The sequence below is a fragment of the Lichenostomus cassidix genome, chromosome 2, assembly GCF_008360975.1.
Source record: "Lichenostomus cassidix isolate B80296 chromosome 2, HeHo_3.0, whole genome shotgun sequence".
NCBI lineage: Eukaryota > Metazoa > Chordata > Aves > Passeriformes > Meliphagidae > Lichenostomus > Lichenostomus cassidix.
In genome coordinates this window covers 81,626,404-81,639,280 of record NC_139482.1, presented here as the reverse complement: position 1 = coordinate 81,639,280, position 12,877 = coordinate 81,626,404, and the positions used below count along the sequence as shown (strand labels likewise).

General features: G+C 37.4%; 1 protein-coding gene across 4 annotated transcripts in view; it reads left to right on the top strand.

The window, feature by feature from the left end:
- The window catches only part of TENT4A (terminal nucleotidyltransferase 4A), a 59,517-nt gene extending 47,248 nt beyond the window's left edge, over positions 1–12,269 (top strand). Inside the window, exons 11-12 of one of the 4 annotated variants that reach the window (XM_085052169.1) lie at positions 315–473; positions 10,038–12,269. In XM_085052169.1, coding sequence (XP_084908295.1) covers positions 315–473; positions 10,038–10,214 — 336 coding nt within the window. In that variant the 3' untranslated portion in view covers positions 10,215–12,269. Of the gene's footprint in view, positions 1–314; positions 474–10,034 lie in introns of all 4 variants that reach the window. The other 3 variants (XM_085052168.1, XM_085052171.1, XM_085052170.1) reach the window with 3 other exon arrangements.
- Positions 12,270–12,877: the final 608 nt, after the last annotated feature.

The window sequence follows — 12,877 nt, the reverse complement described above, 5'->3', positions numbered from 1 at the left end:
CCAGTCTTAGTTCTCATCTTTTAATTTGAACTTGGTAGAGACATAACTTTGGCTTTAGATTTGTGCTAGCTGGAACTGACCTGTGATTGCTGTAGACCTGTTGACATTATCTTCTTAATGGAGGTTCAATTAAACTTTTGCTATATGTGTAAAATAAACGTAGTGCTGGCTTTTTTTTTTTTTACTGTTGAAAAAATAATTGTGTTACAGTATTCACTTGAGTTGATATTTGGGTGCATTTTCACATGCATAGTCTGTATATACTGTACTTTCTGTAAAGTTGCTTTTCTTTTCCCCTTTTTCTCTGCCAAAAGGAATCAGATACACCACCTTGCACAGCTCCTAATGTTTACCAGTTCAGTCTTCAAGCACCGACTCAGCTTATGGCCAGTTTAGCGCCCGCATTGCCCCTGCCAAGTGGTAAACCCCAATCTGCGCCTCCGAGAACCTTGATAATGGCCGCCAGTAATCAGGTATGAGCCAGCTGGATGGAGCAACTCTGTCACGAGCAAGCGATCACATCGCAAGTGCAGGTCGTGTGCGCTGTGCTGTCAGTCTGAAAGCCTCTGAGGATAACCTTCATACAGCATGTGCTAAGCTTCATGTGCTCATGAAAGTACTTATCGGCTGTGTCGGAGGTGTGGGGAGAACAAAGGGTGGGGAAGGGTTTAAAATAGAGCAGCCCCTCCACAACACAGACACCTAGGAGTAAGTTAAAGAATGAGTGTCAGGTGTCTGACTCCTTAAGTTGTATTTGAGAGTCCTGGTGCCCAACTAGTGGGATATTTGTCGATCTTTAGGCTGTTTAATTTCCACCACCATATAGGTGGTGGAGCTGTAAGCTAGTTGTTTTTGAATTTTAAGGAATAATACTGACCTTTCTAGGCTTATTTAATTGTCTTGATTTTGAATTATTAGAACAGATTTGGTTACACTTGTAACTTTCTGTAATACATTTTAAAGGTACAGAACAGAAAATTAATGATGGACATGTATACAAGAATTTTTACCAAAAAACTAAACATGTGCATAAATGTGCTGAGACCTGAATGTATTTTGGCTAATGTGTCCTTTCTGGTACAACCTCAGTGTGTCTTTCTGCAGGAGAATATTCCCTCAGTCTGGATAATTAAGGCTTTTTGTCAAACATGCCTCACATGAGGCTTACCACAAATTGTGGGTTGTAGGTTGCCTATGATAACAAAACAGTGAGCTTATTTCTTTGAAATTTAGTTTTGGTCAGGTTCTCATAATGTTCTGCTTCTCCTCTGAGTCCTTCTATCAGAGTTTTTAGGAGCCCAGGGCTAGGATATTTTCAGCTTAATGACTTTGCCTTTTTTAATTTTATTCAGCACTTACTTACCTTCATGGACCTCCACTGGACACTATCCCATTTGTCCATATCTCTGTTCCTGGGGAGCCCAGACCTGGGCCCAGCACTCCATGTGTGACCTTACCTGTGCTGAGTAGAGGGGAAATGATTACATCCCTTGACTTGCCTTGGGTTTTAATTTTCTAAACGATTACACAGATTCTTCCCCTCCTTCCTTTCCATGTCTTTCCCTACTGCTCAGTCCTACCTAGGCAATAGCAGCTTACCTACACAGGAAATGCTGTATTAGTGAGAAGCTAATAGAATAATATATTTCTGTTTTAGTGTCTGCAATTGTGTATTCACTGCCTAGTGAATACAGTACAGTCTGAAACTTAAGAAGTTTTTTTTTAGAATAAAACTGGAGGGTTATTTCAAGTTAAACTTCATCTAAAATACAAACTTAATGTAGATAATTCTTTCCTTAGCAGCTCTGCTTTTCTGAAGAAGTACCCTGGAGCTAGTTATGAGGCATGCAGTTGTTAGTACAAAACAAGTTGGCACTCAGAGTGTTTGCCACAGTTGTGAAGAGGCAACGTGTTGTGTGAATTTTGGATCTCTGTGGGAATTTCGAATCTTGGAAAACTGCTTTGTGGCACTTTTTCTGGCTTTCTGTTCCTTGGCTGTCCTTTCAAGTGATTGTTAACTGTTCTGTTAGTTTTATAGAATGTATTTGTTTTAAAGCAGGAACTTTTCTGTGGCTTTGCTTAATATGATTCTCAAAGGCGCATCTATGTTAGATCAAAAAAATTTCTTGCTACCTATAGTTCAGAAGTGGGATAATGGGATTTTTTGCATTATATAAATATAAACCTCAACAGCTTATATTTTGTGAAGTAGAAGTTTTCATTTTTGATAAAGTTTATGGTTGAGTCAAAAATGGGAAATGAAATCGTTCTACCCCAGAATACTGTAAATTCCTCCTTTCCACTTCCAACTTTCTGGAGCATGAGTGTGCTGGATTAGGCTGATGGTTTTTCTTTCGAGTTGATGTAACTTGAGACCCAGCTAGCTTATAACTTTTCATAGGCACATTCTACCATCTTAGAGGACTCCTGCCCTGATAGATTTGAACATGTGCAAGGCTTTCTTAACAGCAAGTCTTCTTTAATATTCAAAAAATTCTGAAAGGGATTAATTTGTCTGCATGGTGTCTTTTTCCCTGGCAGCTTTTTCCACCTCTGTTCAGCTTGGAAAGCTGTGCCTAGGTGTTGAGTACAACTCTCAAAAGCAGGAGGTGCCAAGAGCACTAAATGTATTTTGAACAAATTACAGCCTTCAAGGCAAGTTTGCTGCTGTTAAAGCTTCATTGGTATTTTCATTTTTGAAACATGTTTAGTGTGATTACCAATTCTATTTATGTACTGCGTAATTAATTGGAAAATTTCCAGGTAGTTCAGGGACTGATTAAGCTCCTGGCATAGGTCTGTGTGCTTTTGGGGATCATCATCATCATCCATCTTTTTCCAAGGTAATCATTCTTGTACTCTGGTGACAGCAGTTTGAAATTTCACATGGGGTAGCAGATCATTTTATGAAGCAGTGCTGCCCACTAGAAATAAGCAGAAAAACAAATGTTAACATGCATGTCCAGATGAATAGAGGAGCCAGAAATGACTTGGTAACTTCCCAAGGAGAGGATGGGACTATATTCCGTGTTGTTACTTTGAGATAAATCCAATTCATGCTGGATTGCTAGGTTCACTAGGTCACCAGTGAAGACAGAAGAAACTTCCTGTTTCTTAGGTTAGAAGAACTCTTTCATTTAACTTTTAAGATGCTTTCTTTTTTCCCCCAAAGGGTTGTGCTTTGATTCCAAAGTATTGGAAGCCAGTAAGCACCAGTCCCTCTGCTGCCCTGGCTGGCTTCTAGTGTTTCTGAGTAAACCTCCACTAAAGATGAGTGGTGTCTGATTGGGAATTTGTTTGTTGCTATGGAGACAACTAGGAAATGAAACCTTAATGTCAGTGCTGAAATACCACAGTCAAAACTTGTAAAACGACTTGCAGGAGTAGGTTCTTTTTTTTCAGATTCGAGTTTGGCTAAATAAGGCGCAACACTTATAAACAGCTTTTTTATATTGCGTTACAGGCACTTCTGTGGCTAGCATACTGTGCTTCAGAGTTTGATTTTATCCAGAACAATTGTTAATGGTGTTGCTTTGTCTCACTAGTACTGCTGATATTGCTGGTATCTCTGACATGATTGCTGGAAGGTTAACAGTGTTCCAAACAACATTGGTCAGGGACTTGAGTGAAAAATGTATTTGTTTTAGATGAGTGCAAGCAATTAAGTGCAGGTCACTTGGACGAAAGGTAAGTTTGTAGAGACACATTTAAATTTGTGTCACTTCAGAACTTTACCAAATACTTCTGAGAAGGCAGGTGTCATCAACTAGCCAGTGTACAAATACAAAAAATTCCCTTCGTATAGTGTGATACTTCAGGATTTTTGGTATGTCAGCTTCAATTTAGAAATTATCTGATTTGTTCAATGGCATTTTAAAGCTGTTTAGGTGCTGAAGGCTTCTTCACTCAACCAAATGAAAATTTCTTTTTTTTTTTTTAATTCAGAATGCTCTCATTTAGGGTGAAATAATTTTTCAGTGCCCCTGTATTTTCATAGGAAGAGCCTACAGTTGTCTTTAGAAACAGTTTTGATTCTAAATGTCAGCCTCCCACCTTCTGTGTGTGACAGAACATTGTTTGGGTTTTAACACATGCAGAAGTTAGGAGAAGATGATGTTTTATTTTCTTTCCTAAGGAAAGAAAAGGAAAAACTGCATCTGAGTTTCAGAGGTTGTTCAGCTGGTAACAGTACTAGAGATTTTTTCATCTAGGTTGTCCTATATTTATACACATAGTCTTTATGTGGTGTTATCCTTCCACATATGGAAACTGACTTAGCCTGACCAGACCCTGGATAACCTAATCTGACTCTGTTTATAACAGAACGTTGGGTTAAGTAATCTCCAGAAGTCTCCATATAAATATCCAGTCTGTAGGTTTATAGGACTGTATGAGAGCCTGTGGCCACATTGGTGGTTGCTTCCTGAGTGCTTTATGAGTCGCAGGAAAGACAAAGTCTAAATAGTAGTTTCTTAGAAACATAAACAAACTCACCATAAATAAGACTTATGGAAATGTAGAAATCATAACTTCCTTGTGTTTGCATAGTACTCCTTTATCTTCCAATATCATTGTAAACAGATTTTTGCTCACAAACTGAGATTGATTTGAATAATCACATATGCATTTCCTCTGCAGACTTTTTCACATGTATTGTATTGATATCACCTCATCTTTTGGAAAGGGTTTTTCTTGCTGTCGTAATAGTTTTTCTGTTCCAAATAAAACGTGACAATTCTCAGTGAAGTAAGATTTCTCTTTAAGGTCTGAAATTGTCAGCTTTGTGCTAAAAACGCTATTACCTCTTGTTCCCTGTAGTGACAAGTATGCAGATACACTTCATGCCCTATGTCACAACAGCAGCAAAGTTGCAGTGTGAGTTCTGTCTTCTGGTATCATTGTTTTGACTCTTGCCCCTCAGTTTTGAAACTTGGGTAGTGACAAGATCAAAAAGGGTATTTGTATTGTATGTCATTCTACTTTCTTTACCAAAACATAGTTCTGTATTTGCTGTGATGCTGATGGTTGTCTCTACTGTCAGTTACTCATTTTGGGGACTAGGACCTCTGCTCTCTCAAATACTAGTTTATCTTCTACCAATATTGCCTAAGCTGAAAGGTGAAGAGAACCTTGACCTTTGTGTGGTAGCTCTGCCAGTAGCCTGTAATGAAGAGAAATAAGATATGAAGGTTGATATAATCTGCTCCCTTGCAGCTTTAATTTTTCCAGTTCTCTTGTGTTGGAAGGTAAGAAACATCTAAAATTTTCCTTGCTTTTAAACTCTTTCTAGTCTTCAAGTTGGTTTTTCTTTTCTTTGCTGTTCTCATGGTTGGCTCCATAAATGCTGTTTTCCCCTTTTAATTACAGCAATAATTAGTTTGGGCTTGTTTATTCAGGACTCAAGATCTTTTCAGTTGTAGCTGAAAGTAGCCTGTAGGTCCCAAAAAGAAGTGTCTTTGTTTGCAGTGCTTTGGACCTTACTTTCCTAGATTGCCAGTAGTGAACAACCTTTGGAAGAGCTTACTTTGAATTTTCTCTGCTTCAGCTTAGAAACCTAAACCATATAGAAATCATACCAGGTTAAGAGTACACCCAGGTAGCACATGCAAATATCTTGTAGAATCTTCTTAACTAATCTAAACTAATGAGACTAGGTTGAACCATTGCCTAATACTTGTCTTATTGCTTATGCTGTTGGGACTAAAATGTTGGTTAAGCCATAGTTCATTATTTCTCTGCAAAACAATGAATTTATTTCATAAAGAACAAGAAGTTAAAATTTTTAGTGTATTTGCAGATATTGTTATGCTCAGAAAATGAGCGAGTGCTACAAAATAGAGGAATTTGGAAACATTCTCTAAAACAGAAAATTTGGAAATGTTGAAAACTTTGTGAAATATTTTGAGAATGCGTGTTATTTAAGGGATACTTAAAATGTTAATGGTACATTAAGGTAGCTCTGAATACTACCCTGGTATTTCACATCAAATCATTTTGAGGTGTATGAGTTTCATTTACAAGTCTGATCAACTGCAGACTAGATTCAATCCTGTAATCTTAAAAAATAGTAAATAGATGATCTTTCAGAACTGTCTTATGCCTTTTCTAAACTTTTTCTTTAGCTCTGTATGTACTTATCAATCATTTTTGAGCACTGTATGTTTAATCTCTTTTGAAGTTTTTTGAAGTTTACTTAATGAAGTATCTGTAATACAGATACTTCATTATCAACATTTCTCTGCCTTTTTTCTCCGTACTTTAGAAATACTATCAGGCAAAAAAAAAAAAAACCAGCAAAAGACCAACATTATTCAGAAGCCTGCTTATGTTTAGACTTCAGCTCTGTTATATGACTTGTGTTATTTGAAGTTGTAGAGGATTGATTTTGGCTATAAATTTTGCATAATGGCAGTCCTTGAATGTCAACATTTTTGTATAGGAAATTTGCCAGTATTTAAGAATAGAAGTTTTGTTTCCTTAGCAAATAATTACTTGGTATTTCTACTGCAACCAGATTTCTTTTCTGGAGATTTTTCTGGGGTTTTTTCTTTCTTTTTTCTTCGGGTTTTTTTGTGTTTTTTTGTTTGGTGGGTTGCTTTTTTTGGGGGTTTTTTTGTGGTTTTTTTTTTTTTTTGTTCAATTTGGGGGGGGGTTGTTTGTTTGTTTTGTTTTTTCTAGTTGCTTGTTTGTGCATTTTTTTCTATTTTCTGTCTGGTTTTTTTTTTTTCCTGGAAACTCTTTCAGCCTGGTATGTGATGCAGAATTTCACCTTACCCCTACTCCCAGGCTTGTCTTAAATGTGAATTCTTTAGTTTTCCTTCCAGATCTAGCAGCTTATTCAACACAGCTAAGAGCCAAACCAGTTCTATCATTCAGTCGTTGAATCAATAGCCAAGGAGATTGTTCTATTCAGAGAAATAAATCCAAAGAAGTCGAAAGTTCTAAATTGAAGATTTATCTGTTGTATCATAGATGAAGGGCTTCTTTTTTGGATGATCTGATCTCTATCTAGCCATCATCTGCTTACAGACATGCCATCTCTCAGTGATTGTGTGAGTCCCAAGCATGTGGATGTCCAGAAGTCTGTGCACAAGAGAAAGCTGTTTGATACAGCCTCTTGAGATTTCCAGAAACATGAAGCAAATTTGTTTTATTAAGGAATCCTGAGAGAAGCTAAATGGATGATATTTGTCCCCTTTTAAATAATTAACTAATTGGAAGATGAGGAGCAAAGACTAAATTTTGTAAGAAATGGAGTTCACCAGGAAAGCCCTTCAGGAATTTGTGTGGCTAATGTCTAAATAGCAGTGGATGAAACTTGGTGAAGTTTGCTGGTGGTGTGAAGTGCCTTAAGGGCTACCTGAGAAGGGGTGCAGAAGAGTCTTTCAAGGTGATCAATTAGGAGGGAGAGAAATGATTTAAACTTTGTAGAGAGTGACAGGCCTTGGGCTGACAGTTTCTTGTAAAGATGACATCTTGATGTTTTTGCAGAACACCAAAAGTGAGTATAATTTTGCCTCTTTTTTTTCCTCATCAGAGGAACATCAAAACACAAGTGGAAGCCGAATAGGGAAAGATGTTAATACTGATCCAACACATGGAATTGCTTCTGTGTGAAGAAAGAGTGATTATTTAACATTGACAAGAAAAGGATGAGGAGTATCATCTAGGTCTGTGTAGTCATCAGCAGTATATGAAAAAATTAGAGAGCAGAATAACAAGAAATTATTTACTCCAAGAGCTGATAGATCATCCCATAATGGGTTCAAATTAAATGTGATGCTAATTTAAGCTGTGAAATGCCATAGCACACGATGCAGGATGCTAAAAGCTGATGGTTTCAGAAAGACAAACTAATGAACAAATCTCGTTGAGAACTTTATAGTAAATATAAAGGTATCATCTCTGACTGAAGTGGTCCCTGAGTCAACTTCCTTAAGCACCTCTCTCAGCTAATGAGTTGTGAGACTGACTGATTCAGATCCTGCTCCAATAGATTAACAGTCTTCATCTTGATGGCCTAAAGACAATGCAGAATGCTTCATCACAAGCCAGAGTTCACATTCTGGCTAGGTTATGAAACATTCTTTTTAAGTTTGTTTACCTTTTGAGCAAACAAGGTGTGTGACATCTGTTAGGATACAGGTAGATGTGCTTAATTGTCATACTTGCTGTGCTGCTTGTCTAATCTTGGGGTCACCTGCCATCCTGCCCCCAGTATTTTTTTTTTGTGAACTCTCACTCACATTGAGGAAGAAGTTGCCAGATTTTTCACATTTTCAGCTGAAGTGGACAGATAGGCTTCCTTGAAGTTTGTGTGCTTACTGATCAGACTTTTCTTCTGGTTGTTCAGTAGCAATACTAAAGTTTTCTTCTGGTTTTTTCAGCAAATAGGTGAGGGTAACTGTGATGACCAGCTGCTTTTAGTGTTTTGACTATTACAGGGTCATTTTTAGTATCTTGAGGTCATTTCAAGTAAATGTTTGTATACAGTTGAGCCAGATACATACTTACTGAACTAGAAAACTGCATGAGAATGTGACAAGGTGGTGTGTTTGCTTGAAGGACCACTTGCCAAAAATATAAAGCATTCTAACATTTTTTTAGTTTCATGTTGTTGACTTTCATAAATAGCTTCTAGTAGATGTTTTAGCAACATACATCAATAAATTATGTTTGGGAAGTTGTGTCTCTTAAGAATGAAAAATTCTCAACTTGAATTTCCTTTTCTGTTTGTCCTTGAATTATTTTGCCACTGGTAATGTGAGGATAACAATTATTGTGTCAAAGGTTGATTAGGGTAAAAAACCTTTTAAGGGTTTTTTGCCACACTGCAGTTAACTGTGGTTATTCCTCAACAGTAGTCTTCACTGGTTTGTCTTTCTGGGTGCTCAGTGTCTCTTTTAGTTGCAGTTTGACAGTGAAATGTTGCTTATTGAATTACGCTTTCAATTACTGTTTTTGTTTTGTGCATGCAGTTGTAATGGTGGCTTGGTGTTCTTGTTTCTTTCTACTTCAAACTAGTTTGGAAGTACAGAATATGCAATATCTGCAGCTTCTTTAGTGTTCTAAGCAGTTGTCTCAAATTTTAGCTCTGTGTTCCTGTTTAACCACTTAAGTTTGGAATTAGCTTTTGTTACAGGCCATTAGTTGTCTGTAGAGGCATTGCTGTCAGACAGCAGGAAAGCTTACTTGCATTGATGTTATCAGTATTTAGGAAGTCTTTCAGTTTCATCTTTGAAACTCTTGTACATATTTTAAGTACATATGCATTAAGCCAACTTACTGTATGCCATTAAGAGACAGAGGTGCCTGTTGTACCTTATGGTGTGGTAGGTTTACTCAGGCTGCTACTACACCTTTTGGGAAGTTTTTGTTCCAGTTTATTGGAGATCCCCCAAAGAAAGCATCATGCTATATTTCTGATCACTTAGTCGTTTTGCCTTGGTCTGCATATGAGGTACAGTCTAGGAGCTGTGTAGCCTGGTGATCAGACCAGTAGGATTTACAAGCTCCTCACAAGCCATACTTAGTTGTCCATGTCACTGACATGAGATTATGGGAAAAGCAGACTTGTACTCCCCATGTATCAGCTCATGCCGTTCCATTTCTCCATGATGTTTCTAAAAGACTTAAGTATCTCACTTGATCATGCTAAGATGCTCCAAAATAGACACATCTGTCGCAATTAGTATTTTATGTGGAAGTTCCGTTTTATAAGGAGACATCTATCTATATATAACATCTAACACTGTTGTACAGTGATTGTATTTCACACTGAGATCCTGGGGTTTTAAGGATGCTTTGAAATCTACACCATTTCATTTGCAGAACATTTTCTTCAGAAAACACTTGGTAAGCTGTTAGTGCCTTGGGACTTGCACAGCTACAGTTAAACAAGCATGAAAAGACCAGTTGCTTCAAGCAGTGTTTTGTGGAACTGACTTATATGTTGAAGAAATATTACTGGTAATATGTGTTTTGTTTGTTGTTTTTGTGCATAAATGAATACTTACCTTATTTTATTTTTTTAGCAGCACAGTGGAATGAAGTTTTCCATGAAAGGAACTCATAACCAAGGCAACAGCTACAGCCCTGTCAGCAGTGGAGGCATGAGGCAACCAGTTGGTAACCGAGGACACCACCAGTACAATCGTAATATATGGAGGAGGAAAAAACACAGAGACAGTTTGCCTATTAGTCTGAGCAGATAATGGCAAATGCCAAAATGACCTTCCCTGTTCAGACAAACTGAGTGAGTGCCACTCGACTTGAGGGATGGAGACCAGCGTCCAGCACATCGTTTTATTGGTGTTGCCAAATATCTGCAGCTGACTTCTTTGCATGTTTCTTTGTGTGGTGGTTCAGTCCATCTTCAAGAAGTAGTTGTGCTTATCTGTGAAGCCTTATTAAATGTGGAAGTTTGTTTTCTGCCTTCCCACAATGGTTCATTCAGTGCCGAAGCAGCTCTGACAATAGAACTGCAAGGACATTTACAAATGCTGTAGCTTTTTTGCTGTGGCTATATCTGTTCCTTTTCTTTTATTTTAGAAGTGAAGGAAACTTCAGCCCCTTGGAATTTTTTTTTCTTTGCAGCAAATCAAGTTGGGAATTCATAAAAGTGAATTTGCTGCTCTCCCGGTTTTTTTTGTTTTGTTTTGTTTTTTTCAAAGCTCAGTTTTTTTTCTCTGTAAATATTGGAAGTATGATTTGTGCAATAACTTGGAATTTTTAATTTAATTTCATATTATCACATAAGTTATATTTAAGGGGAAGAGGTTTTTTAATTTACAGATCCTTTCCCAGGTTGCATTATCTAAGTTGGGGTCATAGTTTTGGCAGGTTGTCTGAGCAGTGTTATAAACATGACATTTGGTAATATTTGAGGCTTCTTGATTCACAATGAAAGTGCGATTTGGCTTACAATTTTAAGAATTTACTAAGCTCCAAAGCATTTTGACCCTGTGTTTTTTAGCTCATTGTCTGGCCTCTATCAGTCGTCTTGCTCTGACCAATGAGTTTTAATTTTCTTTACCTAGACAACAAATCCAACATTTGTAGTACCAGAAGTAAAACTTTTGAGAGGAATAGGAAAAAGGTTGGTTCAAGTCCTGATATGAAAACTAAAAGCTGTGAACTACAGGCTTTGATGCATTTTAGTAACGTAACCTGTTAATGTTTGGGTTGAAACAACACTATTAAACAGAGGTACCCGGCTTAAGGAATGTGGAGAAAGGAAATATGTTGATTCCATTAAGGAATCTGTATAGTAGTATGCATTAGTTCTGTTAAGAGCAAATATATAAAAAGTACTTCAGCTGCTCTAAGCATTACAAGAAGTATCTTTTAATGTGTTGCAGGAGAGCACAGCCCAGTGTTGTACACAGTATGAGTGGCTGGCACTTAATTTACAGATGCATACAGGTATACTATGCAAGTGTGTATTGCCATGACAAACACTGTCCTTAACTTTTTGAAAAATGTACATCCTGCCTAACCCTGAGTTTTTAAAGCACCACAGTTGTCCTGGGAGTAGGTCACATCTCATGCCCTCTGACTTCCCTTTTTTTAAATGAGAGTTAAGCTATACAGAAAACTACAGGTAAGTTATGTAAGTCCACTAGCACAGAAAGCTGAAGAATCCTGTTAACGAGACATCTATACTGTGTACAGATAGAGAAGGTTTTAAAACTGATACCTGAATATTGAAATGAGGTGTCAAGCATGAAGCTTTTTACTATGCTGTATGCCTTTGAAGCAGAAGTAGTTCATGTTATTACTGAATTTGTCAAACACAAACAGGTCCTTGAGGGAAGAGAGGGCAACATTCCAAAGTAGAGTAGTGCATATCTGTTTGCAGAAAGTTTGTCTTAATGCTCCAGACTCATCACAATTAAAACAAAAAGTTCTAGAAATTGTGAGCTGATTCATAAATAATATCTAAGGGCTGTTACATGAGCCTGTACTGCTTAGTCTTCACACACTAGCAATATTGAGCATAACTACATTAAAGAGCCTTCAGAGGCTTTAATTGGTGTCTTATACTAGCGTCCATTTTAAAGCAAAACTCATTCAAATAGTGGTATCATGTAACACTTCAGTCATGGTGAACCAAATGAATTGGCCTGGCTATCACTGTGGTTATGTGCTACAGGTTTAAAAAAATGTTTAAATTTTTTGTGTGGACAACTATGTGGAAGCTAAAATTGACATATTTTTATGTAAAGTTTTCTATTCTTTGATTTTTAATAAACTTTGGAGACCAGTCACTCTTCTGTCCTTTTTTATGGGAAACTTCATGGATGAAGTAACACTTGAACTTGCCCCATTCTTTGATGTACGCTTTGAATATCTACTTTAAATTGTTCATGCTGAGCACCTTCAGAATGAGGTTGGAAGGTGGATGGGTTCCCTCAAATGTTGGTGGTGTGTTTCTAAAGGGAGTAATGAGCATGAATGTTGCTTTTGTGGTTGTGGATTTATCCCTCGATAATGAGAAAGCAAAGGAGCTGGAGGTAGTTCCTGCGGTATTCTCAAGAGGAGATCAACCGACTTAATTCCTTGGGATACCTTAACTTTTCATTACCTTTTTTTTTTGCCTAGTCCCTCCCTGTGGTTTCTAAATTCCTTTCAAAATCTTTGTCTAGGTTTCAGCCTCCTCAAAGATTGGATGTGTCTTGTCTTTTTTCATTGAGTTGTGTTAACCCTCTGAGAGGACTCTGAAGTGTCAGTTAACTGACTGTAATTCAAAACTTTAGAAATGAGTCTTTGGAAGGAACTAATATAAGTCTGTGAATGCCGAGAAAGGGAACTGAAGTGTTGTTAATAGACAGCAGTGCAGGGCTAAGGATTGACAGCCAGAGAGATCTGTGGTACT